General features: G+C 43.5%; 1 protein-coding gene across 3 annotated transcripts in view; it reads right to left on the bottom strand.

Annotated features, from left to right (window-relative positions):
• Positions 1–23522, bottom strand: part of pdlim1 (PDZ and LIM domain 1 (elfin)) — a 97719-nt gene that overhangs the window by 43696 nt on the left and 30501 nt on the right. For all 3 annotated transcript variants that reach the window (XM_048616332.1, XM_048616331.1, XM_048616333.1), the window contains exon 2: positions 1313–1464. In XM_048616332.1, the coding sequence (XP_048472289.1) occupies positions 1313–1380 (68 nt within the window). In that variant the 5' untranslated portion in view covers positions 1381–1464. The remainder of the gene's footprint in view (positions 1–1312; positions 1465–23522) is intronic.

The following is a 23522-nucleotide window of genomic DNA, read 5'->3' as shown; positions in this document are numbered from 1 at the left end:
GACAAGCTGGGACCCCTGCAGAGCCAACCTCCACTTCTGGGGCTGTAGTACAAAACCCTTATGGACAGAAACAAACAGAGATGCACATTGCTGAGGGTCCCACTACAGATAACGCACTAGACTAATCACCTTAAAGTCAGCAAATAAGGAGGCTATCACTTGGTTTTGAGGGATTTGTACTTATTCAATTGATGAAGTCCTTAGTGTTAATAGGTGCACTCTTGGATATCGTCAAAAAAACAATCCTCCTGGCAGAAGCTAGCAGAGTATTCAATTGGGAGCCTAGAGTTGTAGGAACACAGGATTCTTCGTGTGTTTTAGCTAGTAGTTAGTTAGTAATGAATGTTACTTTTCTCTATTAGCATAAAAATCAGTCAAGGGGGATCTTTCAGTCGTGTTCCTACCTCTGGGCTAAAAGGTCCGTGTTCAAAGTCCACCTGCCACAGAGGTGTGTTATAACGTGCCCACACAGGGTGGTAAACAAAATAAATAAAAATCAGCAGGTTTGTGCGCTCAGTGATTTGGCAAACACAGCCAATTTTGAAGGGACAAAATGCAGAATTTTATTTTCCACAAAAGGAGCCACAAACTTGGCATTTTCTGTAAGCCACAGCTCATTATGTACCTTCGTATTTTATTAACCAATTTAAAATTACATAATTGTATTTCCATTTCTTTCATTTAAGTGAATGTCAGAGTCCGATGTGTTGCGAAGTTGGGTAGAGTACTTGTGGATTGGGAGGTAGGAAGTTAGAATTTGGTGTTTGTAAAATGTTAAGGGGGAAAGCAGTGCATGGTCCCTTTAAAAGATGATGTGCTTTTTCTATGTTTAAGAGATTTAAAAATGCCTGTGAGCAGCTTGAAAGTTTGCAAGTACACACAGACAGCGCCCGAATTGAAACATTCGTATCGAAAGGTCGTACAGTTAGCAGACCGAGCAGCAGTTTAGCTTTATCACTAAGACAACAAGTTTTGAATTTAGCCAATTAGAAACAGGCACTTAAATACCAAAAACCAATTAAATTTATATCTGATGGTCTTAACAACATAGGACTAATCCACCTCACCTGCGAGTGTTCTGGTCTCCCCCCGGAGGAAACCCACACAGACACAGGGAGAATGTGCAAACTCCACACAGTCACCCGAGGATGGAATCAAACTCGGGTCCCTAGTGCTGTGAGGCAGTAGTGCTAACCACTGAGACACCATGCCACCCCTAGGGCTCAGCAGCTCAGTTTGTAAACCTAAAACTGCTGGACCCTTCAGGAGTGGTTTACAGTTTTCTTTTTCTAGATGAAAGTGTAAGTTGTACCTGGCAATCAGGAAGGTGAGTTCATCTACGCATCCCTTGATCTTGCTCTGAGCATCCAGGTGAGTCATTCCATCAGTATTTTCACCGTTAATGGACAAAATCACATCACCAATGCAGAGTCTAGCAGCCTCAGCCTTGCTCCCTGGAGTTATCTGACAAAGGAAAACAACACTGTGATCACCTTGGAATCAAACAGTAAATTAGTGTTTTTTATTTCCCCCCACTTTCTAGCTCCTCCCTCACACTCTAGCTGTGGGTCAGTGCACAACACTCTCAGCTCTACTGAGGGAGAGGCAAAATCCTGCTATTAGCCTGCCTCATAATTAATTCCTCGTCCAACACCCTTGAAGCAGCTCATTATCACCTTGTTGCTTGCGGGATCTTGCTGTGTGCACATTGGCAACCACTTTTCCTACACCCATTTCTCCACAATTCCTTCGCCAGCCAATACATTGTAGAAGTATTTACAGTCATTCCTCCATATCCGTGAGGGTTCTGTTCCTGAGAAACCCTGAAAGTGATGAAATTCACAAGTTTGGAGCTCATTAAAAGCAGGTTAAAATGGTTAAAAATATCATGCACACGTGCTTTTTGCTCGCAGGTGCTGATTTTTGTTTTTCCTTTTTTTTGGCATGGATGGGCAAATTCATGATTAGTGATTTCGTGGTTACAAAGGGTTTACTGTAATTGACTGCAAAATATTCCGGGAATTTCCGAGGACCTGTAAGCTTCCTTAGAAATGTGATATTTTGCTTCTGCACTTTTTCCAACATTCCTCACCATTGTTGGATTACAGTCCCACTGATACCGGTGGTGATATGTTCAGCCCCCCCACTGCCTACCTCCCATCTTGTCACCCCATAAGGAGCGACTTTCCTGAGCAAAATCCTGGAGCAGACACTCATTGGGTAATGGAATGGGAAACACGGGGAAGTCACAGAGTCAGAGTCATACAGCACGGAAACAGACCCAATCGGTCCAACTCGTCTATGCCGACCAGATATCCTAAATTAATCTCATCCCATTTGCCAGCATTTGGCTCATATCCCTCTAAATCAAGGGTATAAAAGGAGAAGGCAGTTGGACAAAGACAGAAGGGTTAACTGCCATCTGCCAGAGAGTTAACAGCTCCCTGGTCTCAAGAGAGAATCGTTGGCTCTCACAGTCTTCAAGAAAGCACCATCTAAATCAAAGTTATGAATACACAACTAGTTAATATTCCTAACAGAAGAATCAACGGAGAAGGCATTTCTGACAGAACATTCGATGGACAAGGCACAGAATGTTCTTGAAGACACATAACCTGGCTGTAATTTCAAAAGACTAGACTCTATTTTTTTTATTTTTATAAGCAGGACTTTCATCTATTGGAACAGCATACCATTAGAATCCTGTTTTATTAGGGAATAGTTAATAGTTAGTAGGAGCTATTCGATTTGTTAATATTGTAGTTAATTTGTTCAGTTCCAGAGTTAGATAAATAAACTGTTACTTGTCAATTATAAAGTGAGTGTCAGGGATTTATTTTAGTTAACCACTAGAAGTTGCTGAAAGGCAGGTTACACCACTTTTCACACTCCTTTTTAACAGATTATGGGGCAAGGCGCTCCTTTTGGGGTATTTCAGTTTTAGTTCTCAGAGGGGGGGTCAACCTCTGCTTTATAACAGATTGGGGGCTCGTGTCTGGGATTTGGATGAATTTGAATGGATCTGAATGGATTTGGACAGATCTGGGATACGAAAAGTCCCAGCAGATTCAAGACTTGGAGACTAGAGCCCTAGATCTTTAAAAAGAAACCTAACTACAACGTGGAAAATCTGATAAATTTCAGTTGTTTGTTGTTGGCTAAATCAAAAGTGGGGAAATAGTTCTTAACAACGTGAAAGAGGTTCTGGGCATGGAAGATGCTTCCCGAATTTGCCAAGAAAGTTTAGAAAGACAGAGAAAGGGGACACTTTTAGAATTAGCAGACAGGCTAAAATTGTGTGTTTAACTAGGGATAAGAAGAAAGCTGAAATTGTAACTGAGTTAGCCAAGCATTTAGGTATATTAGGGAAACAGTCAAGCACAGTGGAGTTAGAAAAAATTAAATTGCAAATTAAACAATTAGAGAGTTAGAGGACAAAGAAAGGAGAATAAGATTCCTGGCACAGGAAAAAGAAGAAAGGAAAGAATTGCCCTAGCTGAAGAAAGAGAGAAGAAGAAAAGGGAAAAAGGGAGAGGAAGAAGCAAGGGAAAAAGGGAGAGGAAGAAGAAAGGGAAGAGAGAAGAAAGGGAAGAGAGAAGAAAGGGAAGAGAGAAGAAAGGGAAAGAATGTTTGGGTTGGAAAAAATGAAGTTGGAACTTGAAGCAAAAAGACTTCAAGTGGCAGAAGTAAAAATACAAGACAGAAGTGATGATGAGCAAACTCAACATAGCCAACAGCCTAGTAGGGATATATACAAATAAGCCCAACCATTACCAAACTTTGATGAAAAAGACATAGAAGACTTTTTCATTTCATTTGAGAAATTGGCTAAACAGATGAACTTGCCAGAGACTGTGTGGGTAATGTTGATTTAGACCAAGTTGGTAGGCAGGGCTTGTCAGGTGATTGCAGCTCTGTCAGATGAGGTGTCAAAAGAATATGAAAAAGTAAAACAGGCTATTTTGAGGGCCTACATACTGGTACCAGATGCATATAGACAAAGGTTCAGAAATATAAGGAAGGAATCAGGTCAAACTTATATCAAGTTTGAAAGAATTAAACATAGTAACTTTGATAGATGGATGAGAGCATTAGAGATAGAAAAGACATGAGGATCTTAGAGATATTATTCTGCTGGAGTTTAAAAACACACATCCAGAAGGAAAAAAGGATGTGGTAAAAGAGGCTAAACCAACGGGATTAGTTGAGGTAGTGAATGAAATCCCAAAAGAAGTCGAGGAGCTGCAAGAGAGTGCAACTTGGGCTGAGTAGTAAGATAGCACCCAAACTTATCAGACATCACCTCTGTGGGAAAGGTTTACTCAGGTAGAACATGGGGAGTAGGTAAGGAAGTTAAAATATTGAGAAATACAGGAACTGGTCAGTCTCTAATAGTAAGTGATGAAAATATTTGCACTCCTTCTGAAATATTGCCCGAGAGACTGACAATCTGTGGAATAAATGGAGAGAGAATTAGCATTCTCCTGTGGAAGATAAGGCTAGAAAGTCCAATTAAGACTGGTAAATGATAGTGGGAGTCATAGAAAAATTGGCTATTCCAGGAATACACAGCTTGTTCTTGGAAATGATATAGCTGGATCACAGGTGAGGATCAGGCTAAAGATCACTAAGTCATCTATGTAGACAGCACAATTAGTCAATCCTGCCACAACTCCGTTCACAAGTCTTTGAAAAGTGGCTGGTGCATTTTTTTATTCCAAAGGGCATTACTTCAAATTGATATAGCCCATTTGGAGTTACAAAAGCAGAAACTTCTTTCACTTTGTCTGACAAAGGTACTTGCCAGTAACCACAAACTAAGTCCAACTTAGAGATGCAAGTGTCTTGCCCTACTTTCTCCATGCAGTCCTCCGGCCTTGGAACTGGATATGAGTCAGATTTGGTCAAGGTGTTGACCTTCCAATAATCCACGCAGAGTCGTCGAGTACCATCAGGTTTGAGAACCAACACAATTGGTGAACTCCACGCGCTTTGACTCAGCTCTATGATGTCTTTTTGGATAATCGCTTCCACTTCCTTCTGAACCTGCGCTGCTTTGAGAGAATTAAGCCTGTAGGGGCATCGTCTTATCGAAACAGCATTCCCTACGTCAACCTCATCTACTATGGCATTAGTCCTCCCCATTCTATTTCTACATATGTCTTCATAGCATCTGTAACCGGTCTTTCAATTCAATTCTCTGTTCCTGGGACAGAAAGCTCACTACCCTATCCCATTCCTTAAGGACTTCCTCATCATTCAATTTATTCTGAGGCACATCAAAGTCCAAATCATTTAGATTTGATTCCTCAGTGACTGGCAGTAACTAATACCTGTTTCTCCGGTCCCCTTTCCCCATCATAGTAATGTTTCAGCATGTTAATATGACATACCTGAGTTTTTTTTTTCCTATCTGGCATCTTCACCAGATAATTTACTTAACTTCTTCTCAATCTGATAGGGTCCATTAAATCTTGCTTTGAAGGGATCTCCAACCACAGGTAACAGCACCAATACTTTACTCCCACTGGCAAACATATGAACTTTAAATTTCTTATCTGCTTCTTGCTTCATTATGTGCTGTGCTCTGCTTTATAATACTCTGTCTAGATTTGTCTCATGATGATGGAAGATAAGTCAAAGAAGAAATGGGACCCTGAACAAAGCAGTGCATTGTAGGCATGTCAGCAAGAAGGAAAGATAGTAAAAGGTACAAATGTTTTGCTACAAGTCTGCAAAGTAATATCTATTTGGTGTTGGAGTTGTGACAGGAATGCAGCTCATAATTTCTGTGTCGACAAAATATGCCTTCTTCAATCCATCATTGGAGAGTGATGATGTACTCAAGATAATACCCTGCACTGCTGTCTGTACAAACTGGAAAACAAGGCCAGAGAAAACATATCTGATGATGAATTTGAATAAGATACTAATATAATCAAAAACCAACTCAATGGACTAAAAACAGATTGTAACTTAAATGGCACACAGTTATAGCAAGGAAAAGTATAAAGAAAGACTTGAAGGACACCTCCAGGCTTCCTCCAAGTGGACAGTTTGGTCAGCTACTCCAAGCACACACCAGGAGATCTGTTAACAGACTGACCACCTGAGACAGACCTTGGATTGCGGGATTTCTAACTAACCAGTGACATTGAGTATGCACTATTGCTGAGTAGTTTATTAAAACTGAACCACATTCGGTGGAACAGTATCTAAATTCTAGTGTGCTCTTGATATCTAGGCCAGAGCCTTTATACAAAATAAAGGGGGCTCCACACTTCTGCATTTTGATCTACTCTGGAAGGGTGCATTTTCTGAACTTTTGCCTCGGGTGAGGAGCCTCAGTCAACCGAAAAATTAATTTGCATGTACCACAGCACTCCTTACAATCTCAGAGGTCCTAGGATTTCCGAATCCATGAAAAATGTTTGAAGAAAAACCAAAAGAACTGCAGATGCTGTAAATCAGGAACAAAAACAAAATTGCTGGAAAAGTTCAGCAGGTCTGGCAGCATATGTGAGCAAAAAAAATCAGGAGTTAACGTTTTTGATCCGGTGACCCTTCCTCAGAAATGCTTGAAGTCTGCGTGTTAGCGTAGAATGAAAATGTGTCAGGCCAACTTGTGCACAGCAAGATCCCACAAACAGCAACATAATCATGAGCAGGTAACTTAAAGATTGATTGAGGGATAAATAGTGGTCGGGTCAACATCGGAACTCTCTTGCTGTTTTCTGCAACGGCAACATCAGAGCTTTTACAACTAGCCCCCAGAGATAGATCACCAGGCCAATTGTGGTATGTGGTGGCATATCCAGACACACAGTAACACAATTGGCCCCACAGCACCAGAGATCTGGGTTCGATTCCACCCTCGGGCAACTGTCTGTGGGGTGTTTGCACATTCTCCCCGTGTCTGCGTGGGTTTCCTCCCACAGTCTAAAGATGTGCAGGTTAGGTGGATTGGCCATGCTAAATTGTCCAGTGTTTGGGAATGTATAGGCTCGATGGATTAGCCATGGTAAACGTGGTGTTACAAGGATAGGGGTCTGGGTGGGATGCTCTTTGGAGGATCATTCTGGACTTTTTGGGCCAAACAGCCTCTATCTGCATGTAGTGATTCTATAACAAAGCAAATGAGACCAATAGGAACAGTGCAAGTGACCAGGAAATCAAAGGAAAGAATCTAAATACAGTATTTACTTGTAGATTTATAGAACTGAAATATTTGTCCTGGAAGTGTCCAACCTACTGGAATAAAGAGGAGACAGGGAAATTGCCAGTTGTTTTCATGTATAGCTCTTGCAATGATGCTCACATTCTACTTTGGGTTCTTGTCTGGACTATTTCCTTTTTTTTAAATTAAAAAGCTTCTCTGCTTCTGGTATTTGTTGCACAGCAATTTTTCTCTAAACATTACAGCCGCATTCCTGACTAGTACACTTCTAAAAGAAGAAACTTTCAGCAAAGCAGATTTTCCCATTGCAACCAACATTAAAACTAGGTTCTGTCTCAGACCTTTCCCACCAGAAAAACATAAAACATTATACCGCGTAAATTAAAATTCTGTACATTCCTATATTTGTAATTTAATTGACTTTTAACATAAAATAAAGTTTAAAATAGTCAATAAATATGCTAACTCTTTCTACCCATCTGCTGCTTGGCACCTTACTCTCTGGACAACCTTCCGACTTGCTGCCTCTCCCTTTGGGTAACACAGCCACTCACTACACCCATCACCGCAGGCAAGATCAAAGAAGCAAGTGAGGAGAGCTGCAAATGTGAGGGGTGGGAGAGGGAGGGTCAGGGAAGGCAGCAACACAAAAAAAAGAGTTGGCGAGTGCAAGAGGCCAACAAGTGGCCACTCCAAAATGGAGCTACTCAGCTCACTTGATACTGCATCAAGCCTTGCAGGAAATGACACTAAGGCAAATATCCCGGTGCTATGTCTGTGTATCAATCCCATTATATCCATGATATGGAATAAGGCAACTACAAATTGGGACTTACTGCACTTCCCAGGAATGGGAGGTTGTAATTACAGCGTGACATGTTCACATGCACTGTTTCCATTTTAATCTTGGACTTGGCCCTTTAATGTCACTGCACCTGAAAACTGTCTGTGGTCAGTGTGAAAATCACAGCTAACAAAAATTTACACTTGATCACATTGGCACATCAATATTTATCAAAGCAAATTTACACCAACACTTGTCTTTGTATATTAAGACTAACACACACACACACATTTAGTGAACAAATGACTAGGATGTCAAATGACTAGGATTTATTTTCTGGTGAAAGACATAAAAGGAAGACTGAACTCCTTAAGTGGCTTCATTAGTGAATGCACTTCATCTCACAGCGTCCAGAAACAGGACAGTCATCAGTGTGGGCCCTGCTATTGACTGAAATCCACTGACTTCTACTGCTACTACCTGTTACAGAATCATAGAATCCTTACAGGGTGGAAAGAGGCCACTCAGCCCATCAAGTCTGCACCAACCCTTCAAAGAGCATCCCACCCAGATCAAGCTCCCACCCTATCCCTATACCCACATTACTGTGACTAGTTCCCCTAACCTGCACATCCCTACACACTATGGGACAATTTAGGAAAAAAAACACTTCTCCTTGAACTCTTCTTCTGTCACCTTCACCTCTGTGCCCATTTCTTTGAACAAGAGTCCTCTCCCTCCTTCTAGATCCCTCCCTCTGGCCTTTTACCTGCACTCAACCTATTCATTGACAGCTGTTGACATGACATTGGTTGCCTCAATTTCTCTGTCCCCTTACCCATTCCAACCTATCTCCCGGTGAAGTGACTGCACCCCATACTCTCAGGTCCAACTTTGACATTGGTATTTAAGCCTGCTGACAAGGGTGGCGCTGTTGTTGTCTGACAGACAAGCTCTCAGATACCTCCTCCTATCTCCCCCCAGACCATGACCCCACTGTAGAACATACCACTGTGTCCACTACAGTCACTAACCTCATTTCATCTGGTGATTTCCCATCCACTGCCTCCAAGCTCACAGTCTCCCAAACCCGCACAGCTCACTTTGACCTCCTTCCCGAAATCCACAAACATGACTGCCTGGGAAGATTCATTGTTTCTGCCTGCTTCTGCCCTACAGAACTCATCGCTTCCTACCTCGAAACGTTTTTTTTTCTCCCCTTGTCAAGTCTCTTCCCACTTACATCCCTCTAACGCTTTACGTCAGTTTCAAAATTTCCATTTTGTGGGTTCCAGCCACCACCTCTTTACCATGGACGTGCAATCCCTTTACACATCTATCCCCAATCAGGTTGGTCTTAGGGCTCTCTGCTTTTTAATGGAAAGAACCCCATCCCCACCACCCTCCACCGCCTGGATGACCTCATCAATACCCTCAACAACTTCTGTTTTAACACTTCTCACTTTCTTCAGGTCAGAGGGTTGGCCATGGGTACCCGCATGGGCCCCAGTTATGCCTGTCTCTTCATGGGGTACGTGGAACATTCCTTGTTCCAGCCCTATTCCAGTCCCCACCCACAACTCTTTCTCTGGTATATCAATATCATCAGTGCTGCTTCCCTCTCTCGTCCAGAATTGGAAAGATTTATCAATTTCACTTCCAATTTCTACCCTGCTCTCACCTGCTCCATCTCTGACTCCTCCCTTCCTTTCCTCGACATCTCTGTTTCCATTTTTGGTGACAGACTGGCCACCAATGTCCGCTACAATCCCACCAACTCACAAAGTTACCTTGACTATACACCCTCATACCCTGCCTTCTTTAAAGGCTCGATTCCATTCTCCCAGTTCCTCCTTCTCCATCGCATCTGTTCTCATGATGCCAACTTCGACAAAGGGGACTCTGAAGTATCCACCTTCGTCCTCAACCAGATTCCCCAGGACCCTAGTTGACAAGGTCTGACCCATCTCCCACACTTCAGCCCTCATTCCATCTTTTCCCTCCCACAACAGGATAGGATTCCCTTGGCCTCACCTACCATCCCACCAGCATCCACAGCCAGAGGATCATTAGCTGCCATTTCCACCACCTCCAGTGGGATGCCACAATCAAACATATATTCCCCTCCCTTCCTTTGTCAGGCTTCCACAGGGACCATTCCCTTCGGGGCACCCTGGTCCACTCTCCATTCACTACCAACACCCTCCCACAGCCCGATGGCACCTTCCTCTGAAACCACAGAAGCTGTAACACCTGCCTGTTCACTTTCTCCCTCCTCAGTATCCAAGGGCTCCAACACACATACCAGGTGAAGTAGTGCTTTATCTGCAATTCATTCACTCTAGTCTACTGCATTTGCTGCTCACAATGTGGCATCCTCTGCATCGGGGAAACGAAGCGGAGACTGGGTGACTGCTTTGCAGAAAATTTATGTTGTGTCCACAAAAAAAGACCCTGAGCTTCCAGTTGCCTGCCACTTCAACACACTACTCTGTTCCCTGGCCAACACCTCTGTCTGAGGCTTGCTGCAATGCTCCAGCGAAGCTCAGTGCAAGCTGGAAGGACAGTACTTCATTTTCCACTTGGGAATTCTACAGTCTTCTGGACTTAATATCGAATTCAACAATTTTCAGGCTTGAAGCATCTTCTCCCAAATCTTGACCCCAACTCCCACACCCCAGGCCTTGTTATCACATTGTCTGCTATACCATGCTACCATTTATTATCCACTAATAGTCCCCATTAATAGCTACTCATTCTCTGAGGCTGACCATTATCCACTCCTTTGTCTGCCAAACTGGCCTTCTCTCTTTGGCTTCTATCTCTCACCCCTTTACCCCCACACCCCACCCTATCTTCTGCATAAAACCCAACCTTTTCCCAACTACCATCAGTTCTGGAAAAGGGTCTCTGGACCTGAAAAGTTAACTGATTTCTCTCCACGGATGCTGCCAGACCTGTTGAGATTTTCCAGCAGTTTCTGTTTCTGATGGGGCAATTTAGCATAGCTAACCTGCACATCTTTGGAATGTGGGAGGAAACTGGAGCATCCGGAGGAAACCCATGCAGACACAGGGAGAATGTGCAAACTCCACATAGTCACCCACAGCCGGAATCAAACCTGTGACCCTGGTGTTCTGAGGCAGCAGTGCTAACCACAATCACCGTGCTGCCCCAAAGCTTGTCCTGATACTTTCATTATGACCAATTTGTTAATTCAGACAGAAGATTGTATGAGCTGGAGCATCTTAAAAGGAGGAGAGAGGTTGAGCATGGTATCATGACCGGCTTCTCAATAACTCTTTTCCAAAGAAGATGGGAGTAGGTAATCAGCCAACGTTTGTGTTCTTGATGATTTGTACCCCTGACTGCAATAAGAATACAGGTTGACTGATAACATGATCAGGTTTGGCTGCAAGACATTTTCCTTGTATGAACAGCACATTAGCACTCACTAGTCAGGCTCGCCCAGGGACCATGTCTCATTGGACAAGAAACTGTGGAGTTTCTTCACTCTAGCTAACCGTACTCCCTAAAAGAAACAGTGAGAATGGTTTGGGAAATCGGAGAGAATGGGTGAGGAGGGGAATGAAGGATAACCGGTTTTCAGCCTTTGACATGTCTCAGTTCACCACCTTAGCCTATCACCTCTCTATTGTCTTCCAGCTGTGTGACAACTTTCATCTGCTCCCATTTGGATCTGCCTAATGGTAGTGAGAGAATCATCTGCATTGGCTTCTCTTCATGACCCTGCATTGGTTCTTCTGGAACATCCTAAGGATCTATCCTCTAATCCTCTTATTTTGGATCTGTATATTGCCCATTGGTGGCATCATCCATATGCACACCAATGACACCCAACTCTATCATACCCTAACCCTCTGACTATCACACCATCTAACATCCAACACGCAGCGTATCCTGAATGTGCCAAAATACCTACCGATGAAATATTTGGAAAACCGCATCATTGTCTTTGGATCCTAGGACAAATTGTTGCCTAGCCACTGACTCACGACCAACTGCTTCAGGCTGAAATAGACTGTTTGCCGTCTTGCTACCATCTTGGACCCGAGATGAACTTCTGAGCACAAACCCACTCCATCATCAAGTGCACCAATGCTCATCTCTGCAGCATCGCTTGGCTCCGCCCCCGTTTCAACTTGCCTACACATTTATTAATTCCCGAGTTGACTATTCCAAAGTTTACCAGCCGGTCTCCAATTTTTCCTCATCAACTTAAGATATACAAAACTCTACTGCCCTTTCTCTTCCTCACACCAAGCCCCATCAACATTTCTACATTAGCCTGTACTCATCGCAATCCACTAATGCCCAATTTCTCATTCTTCCTTTCAAAATTCTCCCAGCATTGTCCTCTCCTACCTCAGTAATCTCCTCTGGCCTACCACCCTCCTGAATCTTTTCAGACCTCTGGTTTCTGCCTGTTGAGCCTCAGCATTGATGGCTATGACCTCTGCAGCCTTGAGCCTACACTCTAAATTTCCTCAATAAACCTTTGTGTCACTCTGCCTCCTTTTCCTTTCAGACAAAATCAACGTTTTTGAACAATCCTTTAGTTGCCTGCCCAATATGTCCTTATTTAGCTCAGTGGTATTTGTTAACTCTCCTATGAACATCCTTGGGATATTTTACTCAGTGAAAGGCACTATTTAAGTGCAAGTTTTTAATGGCGAGACAGGAATGCTCTCAGAATCATGAAACAGGCCAATGACAGTGTTAATTTCAGCACCTAAGATACAGCCATAGCAAAATTCCAAATATGGTCTTTGTTGCAGTGCAAGATCAAAATTAAACAGTTTACAGAGGTCAAGATATTAAATGGCATGGATGTCTTTAACAGGAGATTAGATAAGTGCAGAAGGAAGAAAGAAATGTTGATACAGTGAAATGCAGTAAATAAATAGTAGGAGGAACGTAAGTGAAGCATAAACACTGGTATAGATTCATTGGAGCAAATAGCCTGTTTCCATGCTGTAACTGCTAAGCAAAACGAGAAGGACTCCTAGCAACTCTTGCAAAACACAAATCAAATTCAAGGTCTAAGTGAAATTCTTTTGCCAAGTACATGATTTTGAAATACTGGCCAACTTGTGTACTTGGGTTTACGTCGAATTGGCAGCGAAGAGGAGACATTTCAAATTCTACCAAGAATTGTACATCTGCCTGGTACAAGGTTGAGGCAAAAACAACTGAAAGAAGCGTGAGATTAGAAACTATCAGCAATGGTCCTTGCAGTGTTCAGGCAGCACCATAGGTGGGGTTTGGAAGAGCAAGAGATGATGATTGACTCACAAAGATCCTGAGAGATCTTGACGGCGAAAATATGGAAAGGTTTCTTCTTATGGGAGAACCTATAACAAGGTGCCAGTTTTAAAAAGAGGGTGGCCAGTTAAGAGAGAGTGGAGGCAAAAAATGGTCTCTCAGACAGTCACAATTTTTTTTTGGAACTCTTTTCCTGAAAAGGTGGTGGAAGCAGAGCCTTTAAATATTTTCAAGGCTAGCTGGATAGATTCCTAGGAAGTAACTGGGTGAGTAGATCAGAGGGATAGGTCAGGGTATGGGGAGTTTGAAGTTGCAATCAGATCAACCCTGGTCTTATTAAATGGCAGAGCAGGTTTGAAGGGCCAAATGGCACCTGCTCCTAAGTGACACGTTTGTATGTATTAGGAAGCAAGCCAGGCCAGAAGTTCAGTGCTGAAAGGTGACACAGTGGCTCAGTGGTTAGCACTGCTGCCTCACAGCACCAGGGGCCTGGGTTCAATTCCAGGCTCGGGCAACTGTGTGAAGTTTGCATGTTCTCCCCATATCTGTCTCCAGGGGCACTGGTTTCCTCCCACATGTTTCCTCCAAAGCTGTGCAGGTTTGGTGGATTAGCCATGCTAAATTGCCCTGCAGTGTGACGGCTAGGTGGCTTAGCCATGGGAAATACAGGGTAGGAGGGGGAGTCTGGATGGGATGCTCTTCAGTGGGTTGGTGTAGACTTGATGGGTTGAATGGCCTACTTCCATACTGTAAGAATTCAATGTTAAATATATGCTGCTTCTTTGGCTGATATGTGCCACTGATAACCACAGTGGAAGAGGTTTGCGAGACGTGTGTTTTATCTTTGTTTGGCAGGTGAGAGCAGAATCAGACTCTGGACTAGAGCAGAGCAATAGGTTTAAACTGAGAAAATGGGGAAGGGTAAAGGACTGTACATCATGTTGTCATGAGTAAAGTACAAGAAGGATAAATACAAATTGATCAGAACAACCTGATGGTGCTAAATTTGTGTCTTAAAGGCCAGAAGATTGTTAATGAAGGAAGGAAAACCTTTGAACTATTGTGAAAGAGTGAATTAAGATGCAAATTATTGGATGGGATGCAGAGTTGGTGGAGGAAAGAGCTGTAATGATACAAAGAGACGAAGATTTGAGAAGGTAATTAAAGACTGTTCTATCAAACAACAAGTATTGACCCAACAGCCTACTACTGAGTTCGGCCAGTGCATAGTAGCTTCAAAAGAAATTGGTGAAAAACTTGCAGGATAAAGGAAAAGCAATTCAGACCATAGTTCTTGTGTTGGCTTTTTTTGATTGATTTGATTTATTATTGTCACATGTACCTAGATACAGTGAAAAGTTTTGTTCTGTGTAACAGTACAGGCAGATCATACCATACAAAGTGCGTTAGGGTAATAGAACAGAGAAAGGAATACAATGTTATGGCTGCAGAGAAGGTGTACAGAGAGCAAGATCAACATGAAATTTAAAATTTCAAGAGCCATTTAGCAGTCTAATAACAGCAGGGAAGAAGCTGTTCTTGAATCTGTTGGTACATGTGTTTAAGCTTTTGTATCTTCTGCCTGACGGAAGAGGTTGGCAGAGAATACCTATGGTTACAAGGTATTCCCACATACTGTGGCTACAAGAGCAGGTCAGGGGCTGGGAATCCTACAGCAAGTAATTCATCTCCTGTCTCCCCAACGTCTGTCCACCATCTACATGGCACAAGTCAGGAGTGTGATGGAATACTCCCCACGTGCCTGGATGAGTGCAGGTCCAACAACACTCAAGAAGCTTTGACACCATCCAGGACTCTTTATTGGCATCACATCCACCATCTTCAACATTAACTCCCTTCACCATCAGTGACAATGACAGCAGTCTGCATCATCCACATGATCCATAGACACAACTCACCCCGTCTTGTTTGACAGCACCTTGCAAACACCTACAACTAAAACAGGCAACGGCAGCAAATGGATGGGAGTGCCACTTCTATAATTTCCCACCAAGCTATACACCGCCTTGACTTGGAATCATAGAATCATACAGTGTAGAAGCAGGTCATTCAGCCCTAGTCCACGTGGCCCTCCGAAGAACATCCCACCCAAACCAACCCCTCTACCCTATCCCTGCAACCCTGCATTTCCCATGGCTAACCCAACTAGCCTGCACATCCCTGGACACTATGGACAATTTAGCATGGCCAATCCCCACCTAACCTGCACGTCTTTGGACTGTGGGAGGAAACCGGAGCACCCGAAGGAAACCCACGCAGAACAAGGAGAATGTGCAAACTCCACACAGACAGTCGCCTGAGGGTGGAATCAAACCCTGATTCCTGGCACTGAGGCAGCAGTGCTAACCACTGAGCCAACATGCCACCCACCATAACTTAGAGGTGCATCACACCCCCTCTCTGCCAATGGGTAATGAACCCTTCTAACAGCACTGTGGATGTCCCTATACCCCTACAACTGCAATGGTTCAAGAATACAGCTCACCACCACCTCAAGGGCAATTAGGGATGTGTAATAAATGCTAGCCCAGCTAGCAAGCCCTTCACATTCCTGAACAAATTTTAAAAAAAACTCACTGAGCTTTTCCCAATCACAAGCATTTTTACCTTCAATAATTTCTGGTCTCCTTCTGCAACTACTCTACACAAAAGCATGCTTTGGTCACTGATCTCTTAGTATAACACCAACCACTTGCCTTACTTGAGAAGTTGTTGAAAATAAAACATTATTGCCTTTTAAAGTCCTTTAGATTTAGCAACAGAAGGAGAAGCAACAGCTTTTGTTTGAGATCAGAAAACGTTCAAAGTTGCTTTAAGGCACTTGCTTTAAAGAAAGGAAAACTGTTTCGTAAGATCGGCAGATTTCCCACTGCTTAAATTTCTTTACAAGCCTAATACAAGCAGTGCAAACCGAGCAGGGTGCCATGTGTCAACATCATGGGGTAAAGTCACAAAGTATGCAGGATTAGTACATGAAACTTTTCTCTTGACGTCTGTATGGCCTATTTTGGATTTTAAAAGAATGTTGAAATATATTCCTGGCACGAACATTAACCAGCAACTGCTCATGAGAATTACGGCGTCTTGATCACATTGCTGTGGAGCTCTCTGGAGATATGTCTTTCTAAAATGCACCAGATTTCCGCAGCAGCAGGAGAAACAATGGACTTTCTCTCCATCGATGCCTATGTGTGAGCCTTGTAAAACCTATAAGCTCACAAAAACAGCAAATACAACCTAGTTTACTCAAAGACCGGCACTCCACTGCCAGCTTTTGGCACCAGGCTGGCGTATAGAGCAGTGGGGGACAGAAAGGGATGTTTGCTTATTATGAAGAAGCATCATTATTCCCAGAGGCCTGCTGGGTCCCTTTTGAACCCCTAGGTTGATAGTAATGGATTGGAATTTCACCAGGTCTCAGGTGACGGGCTGAGAGGCTGGTAAAATTGCAGTCAGCTGTGACAAGAGGAAAGCTCAATCCCTTGCCAGTGCCAAGGGATATTTTGAAAGCAGCAACAGCAGTCGTCCAGCTGCCCAGTGACAATCAGATAGCTCAATTACAATGACACCACCCGGAAACTGGAGGAGCAGCACCTCATATTCCGCCTTGGGAGCCTACAACCCAATGGTCTCAATGTGGACTTTACCAGTTTCAAAATCTCCCCACCCCCGGCCTTGTGACCAACCCTCCCCCTCATCCCCGCCTCCTTGACCTGACACAACCTGCTCATCTTCTTTCCCACCCACCCGCTCCTCCCACCTCACTGACCAATCCCCACCACTGTCTACCTGCACTGACCTATCTACGTACCCCAGCCCCACTCCTCTCTGTTTATTTCAGAGCTCCCTTCCCCCTCCCCCATTTCTGAAGAAGGTACCTAGCTGAAACGTCAACTTTCCTGCTCCTCTGATGCTGCCTGGCCTGCTGTGTTCATCCAGCTCTTTACTGTGTTAGCTCAATTAACAAAAACTTATTAAGAGCCATTTAACACCCCTGCCCCTAGCAATTAATTCACATCAGCCCGGGGTACACTCTCCTCCCAGCAGGAGCCACTAGTCAAACAGGGAAAGGTATCATGCCTCCGTAACCTGGGAACACCGAGGATTGTGGTAGTTCCCACTGCTCAGTTAAACCACAGAATAGTGTGACGTAACTGAACCAGGAAACATAATCTAATCTAATCTAATCACCATAACGAGTGATTCATTCACCTATCCTAACAGAAAGGGGTGAATCCATGAAATTACAAACTTAGATGAAATGATTAGTAACTGATTCTTCTGAATTCAAAGAATTCTCAATCAGAAATATTCTGGTAAAATTGCATTTAGCTGTATTAGTTGTATATTAATTGTGTTGCAGGTGGTGAGTATTAGCTGGGGAATCACCAGGTGAGAGCTCTTAAGAGTGCTTGTGGCAAAGTGGTAGTATCCCTACCTCTGAGTCAGGCAGCCCATGTTCAAGTTCCATCTGCTTCAGTGGCGCTTCAGTGGCGTTTCTGAACAATATCTGAAAACATCTGGAACCCCTAGAATCATAATCATGGAATGCCTACAGTGTGGAAGCACATCATTCAGCCCATCAAGTTCATACCAAACCGCCCTCCCCACCCCCTCAGGAGCATCACGCCCAGACCTACCCCCTACCTTATAATCCCACATTTCCCATGGCTAACCCACCTAGCCTGCACATCCCTGGACACTATGGGTAATTTAGCGTGGCCAATCCACCCTAAGCTGCACATCTTTGGACTGTAGGAGGAAACCTCTTGCAGGCATGAGGAGAATGGGCAAATTCCACACAGATAGTGGCCTGAGGCTGGAATCAAACCCAAGTCCCTGGTGCTGTGAGGCAACCGTGTTTACTCCTGAGCCACCGTGCCATATAAGGAGATTATAAGGAGTAATGTTATTAGACTGATGATCCAGAGCCCCAGGCTACAGTTCCGAGAACAACGTGAAATGTGAATTCAATAAAATCTAAAACCCCTATAAATAGACTGAAATGGTGGTTTATGGGCTAGGAGTTGCATGCTTGTAATGCAGAAACTGCAAATAAACATGAATGCCAAAAGGAGGAAGTGCTGACAGAGCGTTGTTGTCACTGGATTAGCAATCCAAAACCCCAAGCTAATGTTCTGGAGTCATGGGTTCAAATTGCTACCACGGCAAGAGAAATTCAAATTCGATAAAACATCTCTAATTAAAAAGTGGCCTAATGGTAAGCTTGCAATCGCTTCTGATTAGTGTCTGCCACCCTGGTCTGTTCTGCCCCACATCTGACTCCAGAGCCATAGCAACGTTGTTGCTCTTAACTATCCTCAAGGGTGGATACAGAACTGGCCCAAAGGTAGAAGGCAGAGGGTGGTGGTGGATGGTTACTTTTCAGACTGGAGGCCTGTGACCCATAGTGTGCCACAAGGATCGGTACTTTTCATCATTTATATAAATGATTTGGATGTGAACATAGCAGGTATGGTTAGTACATTTGCAGATGACACCAAAATTAGAGGTGTGAAGGACAGCAAAGAAGATAGCCTCAGAGTCCAATGGGATCTTGATCAGATGGGCCAATGGGCCGAGGAGTGGCAGATGGAGTTTAATTTAGATAAATGTGAGGTACTGCATTTTGGAAAGGCAAATCACGGCAGGACTTATACACTTAATGACAAGGTCCTGGGGAGTGTTGCTGAACAAAGAGACCTTGGAGTTCTGGTTCATATTTCCTTGAAAGTAGAGTCGCAGGTAGATAGGATATAGTGAAGGAGGTATTTGGTAAGCTTGCCTTTATTGGTCAGTGCATTGAATATAGAAGTTGGAACATCATGTTGCAGTTGTACAGGACATTGGTTAGGCCACTGTTGGAATACTGCATGCAATTCTGGTCTCCCTGCTAAAGGAAGCATGTTGTGAAACTTGAAAGGGCTCAGAAAAGGTTTACAAGGATGTTGCCAGGGTTAGAGGGTTTCAGCTATAGGGACAGGCTGAATAGGCTGGGGCTATTTTCCCTGGAGTGTAAGGGGCTGAGGGGTGACCTTATAGAAGTTTATAAAATCATGAGGGGCATGAATAGGGTAAATAGACGAGGTCTTTTCCCTGGAGTGGGGAGTTCAAAACTAGATCGCCATAGGTTTAAGATGAAAGGAGAAAGATTTAAAAGGGGCAACCTTTCACCTAGAGGGTGGCACGTGCATGGAATAACCCGCCAGAGGAAGTAATGGAGGCTGGTACAATTACAACATTAAAAGGCATCTGCATGTGTATATGAATAGAAAGCATTTAGAGGGATATGGGCTAAATGCTTGCAAATGGGACTAGATTAATTTAGGATATCTGGTCAGCGTGGTCAAATTGGACCGAAGGGTCTGTTTCCGTGCTATACATCTCTATGAGTCTATGACTCTATCGTCTGGGCAAAGAAATGGGCAATAAATGCTAGCCTACCCAACAACGCCCAGATCACACTAAACAATTTTAGAATGAATTTAGTTCGGGGTCACTGTGGTTGGGAGTCATTTGGCTTAGTCACAGAGAAATAAAGTCTGTTGAAAGGACATAGTTTGAGTCAGGGGTGAAAAGTGTTGGGTTTGGTCTCTCTAGTGTTGAGCTGAAAGGAATTAAAACTCACCCATGAATGAAAGTTGGTTGAACAGCTTGACTGTAACGGATTGTTGTGGCTGTGTTGGAGCAGGTGTTGGAGGTGGGGCTCTGCAGAGCTGGGGTTTAGGGGTGAAGAAACAATAAGTCAGAGGTAAGGCAGTAAGAGATAAAATGTATAGGGTGGGATTTGATGTGCTTTCCCATTTGGGGGTGGAGGAATGCAATCGGGTAGGACAGTAGCAGGCAGTATTCACCTCATGACTCAGTGTGATACCTTCCTGTGGCACTGCCAGTATAAATTGAGGATGAAAGGCCTCAACCCTCTGATTCGGTCATTCGTCATTCACCCAATGGCGGGCCAATGGTGCGCCATGCAGAAAATCTGAAAGATCAAACCCTGCCCATTGCTTGTGGGCATCCAGGATTCAGAGGAGAGATTGTCAGGAACTCAGTGTTAGGTTGATGGATCTGGCATTGGGAAATGGGATCCTCTAACAGCCACTGATTCGGCCTACCCCACCGAGCAACACCTTCACCAGCCACCACTCACCTGGGCCCAGGATCACTTGCTAATCCTGGGGTTGATGTTTTGCCTACAGCCGCCACCACTTTGCCAAGAATGGTCAGGGTGGGATTTCCTACCCAAGGATCCTTGATCATTGGAAAGGCACCCCACTGCCTAGCTAAACACTCAATTCAGTGGGCCATTCACACAGCAGGTGATGGGGGTGGGGGGTGGTATCTTACCATGTTCCAGTCGTTACATCTCCATTAGCTCTTGTCCGTAGAAACCAAACGTCAGAAATTTACACATCAACAATCCTGAGAGGACTGGTCTCCATTTGTTCAGTCTATCTTTTAACCAACAGATTTATATTGATACCACACATCCCTGGCACAAGTTGAACATCTAAGGATGTTTGGAAGATTATGGTAAGAGTCTCTACTATTTCTTCTCTGACTCTCCACAACATTTGATCCAGAGACTTTTGCATTACTAATTCTTTCCCTATATGTATCCTGCTTAAATGTTCTACCTCCTTTGCTTACACAGCATAACAATGGCACAATGCCCACCTAGTAACTCATTTCACCCAATGTATTTTGGAACATATGCCAGGAGATATAGTTAGAGAGAAATCTGGAGGTTGAGAGGAAGGAGGCAGGAGAGTGGGACTAATTGGTTAGATCTTCACCGAGATGTGATGGAGATAATGGCTTCTCCTTATGCTGTGCCAATCTTTGATTTTACAATGATTCAATGAAATATAATCCCACTTTCTTCACAATTTACAATGTTGAAGAGAAAATGACTTATATTACATGCGCATTTTACAAACTTCATATGCAACCGGCCAGCAAGGAGACAAACGCTGATGTATTTGATCAGAAGACTACTTGAAACATCTGGTCGAGATTTTATTTACACAGCAAATCTTTGACAATATTTCCAGTTTCCAAAACTGGTTTCATATTTTCCAAGATGCAAAATGCATTGCCAGAATGTCCAAGTCTGCAACGCTGACACAATGCAGACTCCGAGTCCAATTACATTCCTAGCCACGTGCAGTTCAATTTAACAACAGAGTTCAGGAAGCACTATGCTAACCTAATTCTCCCTAGCACCTCAATGCCAGAAGTCCTAATCTCTGTTGGTCTTGCTTCTTGTTTTCAGAACTCTTGGTGGGTGTCACGCAACCAATAATTTGGGATTTAATCGTTGCATTTGCTCACCTGCAAAACATTGGGTCTTGGCTAGTCACAATTGAAAGTACAATCAAAACATATTCTTTGAGACCTTTTAGGAGCCATGTTTACCAATGGACCTATTCTTGCATTTCCCTCAGTGGGTGTGGCACTGATTTCAATACTTCCTTCACAAGTAAATCATAACATTTTTTCCACTAGGGAGGGGTACATTTCAGAGGTGAGACACTGGAAGAACCAACAGATATTGCTTTGTCATTTTGTCTCTAGAAATGGGCATTTAAGACTCAGCCACATATTGTGGGACTGTAGACTGGGTACAAGTGGATATCTCTGTCACTGAAGGACACAAGTGACCTGGGTGCATTGTGTGATTCTAAGCCCACAAATGACCAAATGTATCAAGTCCAATTTCACAAGTTGTCAACTTCGGGAGATTAGAACTCGCAAACTCTCAGCCCAATACTAGTTAATCAGTAACCTCGAGGGGATAGCCTCGGGTGACTGTCTGTGTGGAGTCTGCACATTCTCCCAGTGTCTGCGTGGGTTTCCTCCAGGTGTCTGGTTTCCTCCCATAGTCCAGGGATGTGCAGGCTAGGTGGATTAGGCATGAGAAATGCAGGGTTATAGGGTGGGGGGTGGTGGAGTTTGGGTGGAATGCTCTTTGAAGGGTTGGTGTGAACTCGATGGGCCGAATGGCCTGCTTCCACACGGTACGGATGCTACGATTCTTGGATAAACAAAAATATCATCAACCCTGACCTGCTATTAAATCTGACATTCTCACCTCTTGCAGTATTTTATTTAAACTTCCATGGGATATGCTTGACACTGGCAAGACCAACAATTGTTGCCCATCTCTAACTACCCTTGAACTGGGGAAGGAAAGATTGCCTTCCCTGAAGGACATTGGCGACCCAGATGTGTTTTTACAACAATGAAGATTGTTTCAAGGTCACCATTTTAATTGCAGTTTCTATTAAATTAATTTAAATTCCACCAGCTGCTAAGGTGGGATCTGAACCAATGACCCCAGAGAATTAATTTCTCAATTTCTTTATTACCACTCCAGTAACATTACGACTGCAGCACTAATCACCCCAGCCTATGGTACTAATTGTGGCCCCAACTCTGGCAGGTCCTGTTGCACAGAAACCAGGGCTCTCAGCTCCTGTTATGCTCAATGGGAAGATGGGGTCTGCAACTAAGGGAAGGGAATTCTCAGGACAATAAAAGTGTTTTCTACTATTTTAAAAAGCCTAAAACCACAACTTCACTCTGAGATCTGACAAACAGTCTGAACATCCATGGAACATCTGTTTGGGGTCTGGTTTATAAGTCTGCAACATCATCACTACAGCATCATCTCCCTAGTGTGCCTACAGCAATAGTCAAAGCTGCACAAATCTCCTCTCTGACCTTTTTCAAAACTCAGGTATTTAATGCTTTATGGATTAGCACTCAGACAATCCCTTTGACCAGTTTATATTGTGTTCATTTAGCCTATTTAGGGCACATTTATTTTCGATTCACTGATTTTTCTCAGGTGTCTCCATGTACATTTTGCTTATAAATAATTTTTAAAATGTTCAATTCAAAATACTAACTTAAGAGGGATTACCCCAGTTTTGTACTCATCGACACATTTCAGAACTTTACTTCCCTTTTTATTAATACAGAAACAAAACTAATTTTGCTGCTGTGTTTCAACTTTAGACTCTATGGCTTTTATTAGAGTCATAGAGCTGTACAGCACAGAAACAGACCCTTTAGTCCAACTCATCCATGCCAACCAGATATCCTAAATTAATCTAGTCCCATTTGCCAGCATTTGACCCACATCCCTCCAAACCCCTTGTATTCATGTACCCATCCAGATGCCTTTTAAATGTTAAAATTGTACTAGCCTCCACTTCTTCTGGCAGCTCATTCCATACACGAACCACC

Source organism: Rhincodon typus, chromosome 34, assembly GCF_021869965.1.
Source record: "Rhincodon typus isolate 14 chromosome 34, sRhiTyp1.1, whole genome shotgun sequence".
NCBI lineage: Eukaryota > Metazoa > Chordata > Chondrichthyes > Orectolobiformes > Rhincodontidae > Rhincodon > Rhincodon typus.
The sequence above is the reverse complement of the archived record's forward strand: the minus strand, read 5'-3'. Positions and strand labels throughout refer to the sequence as shown.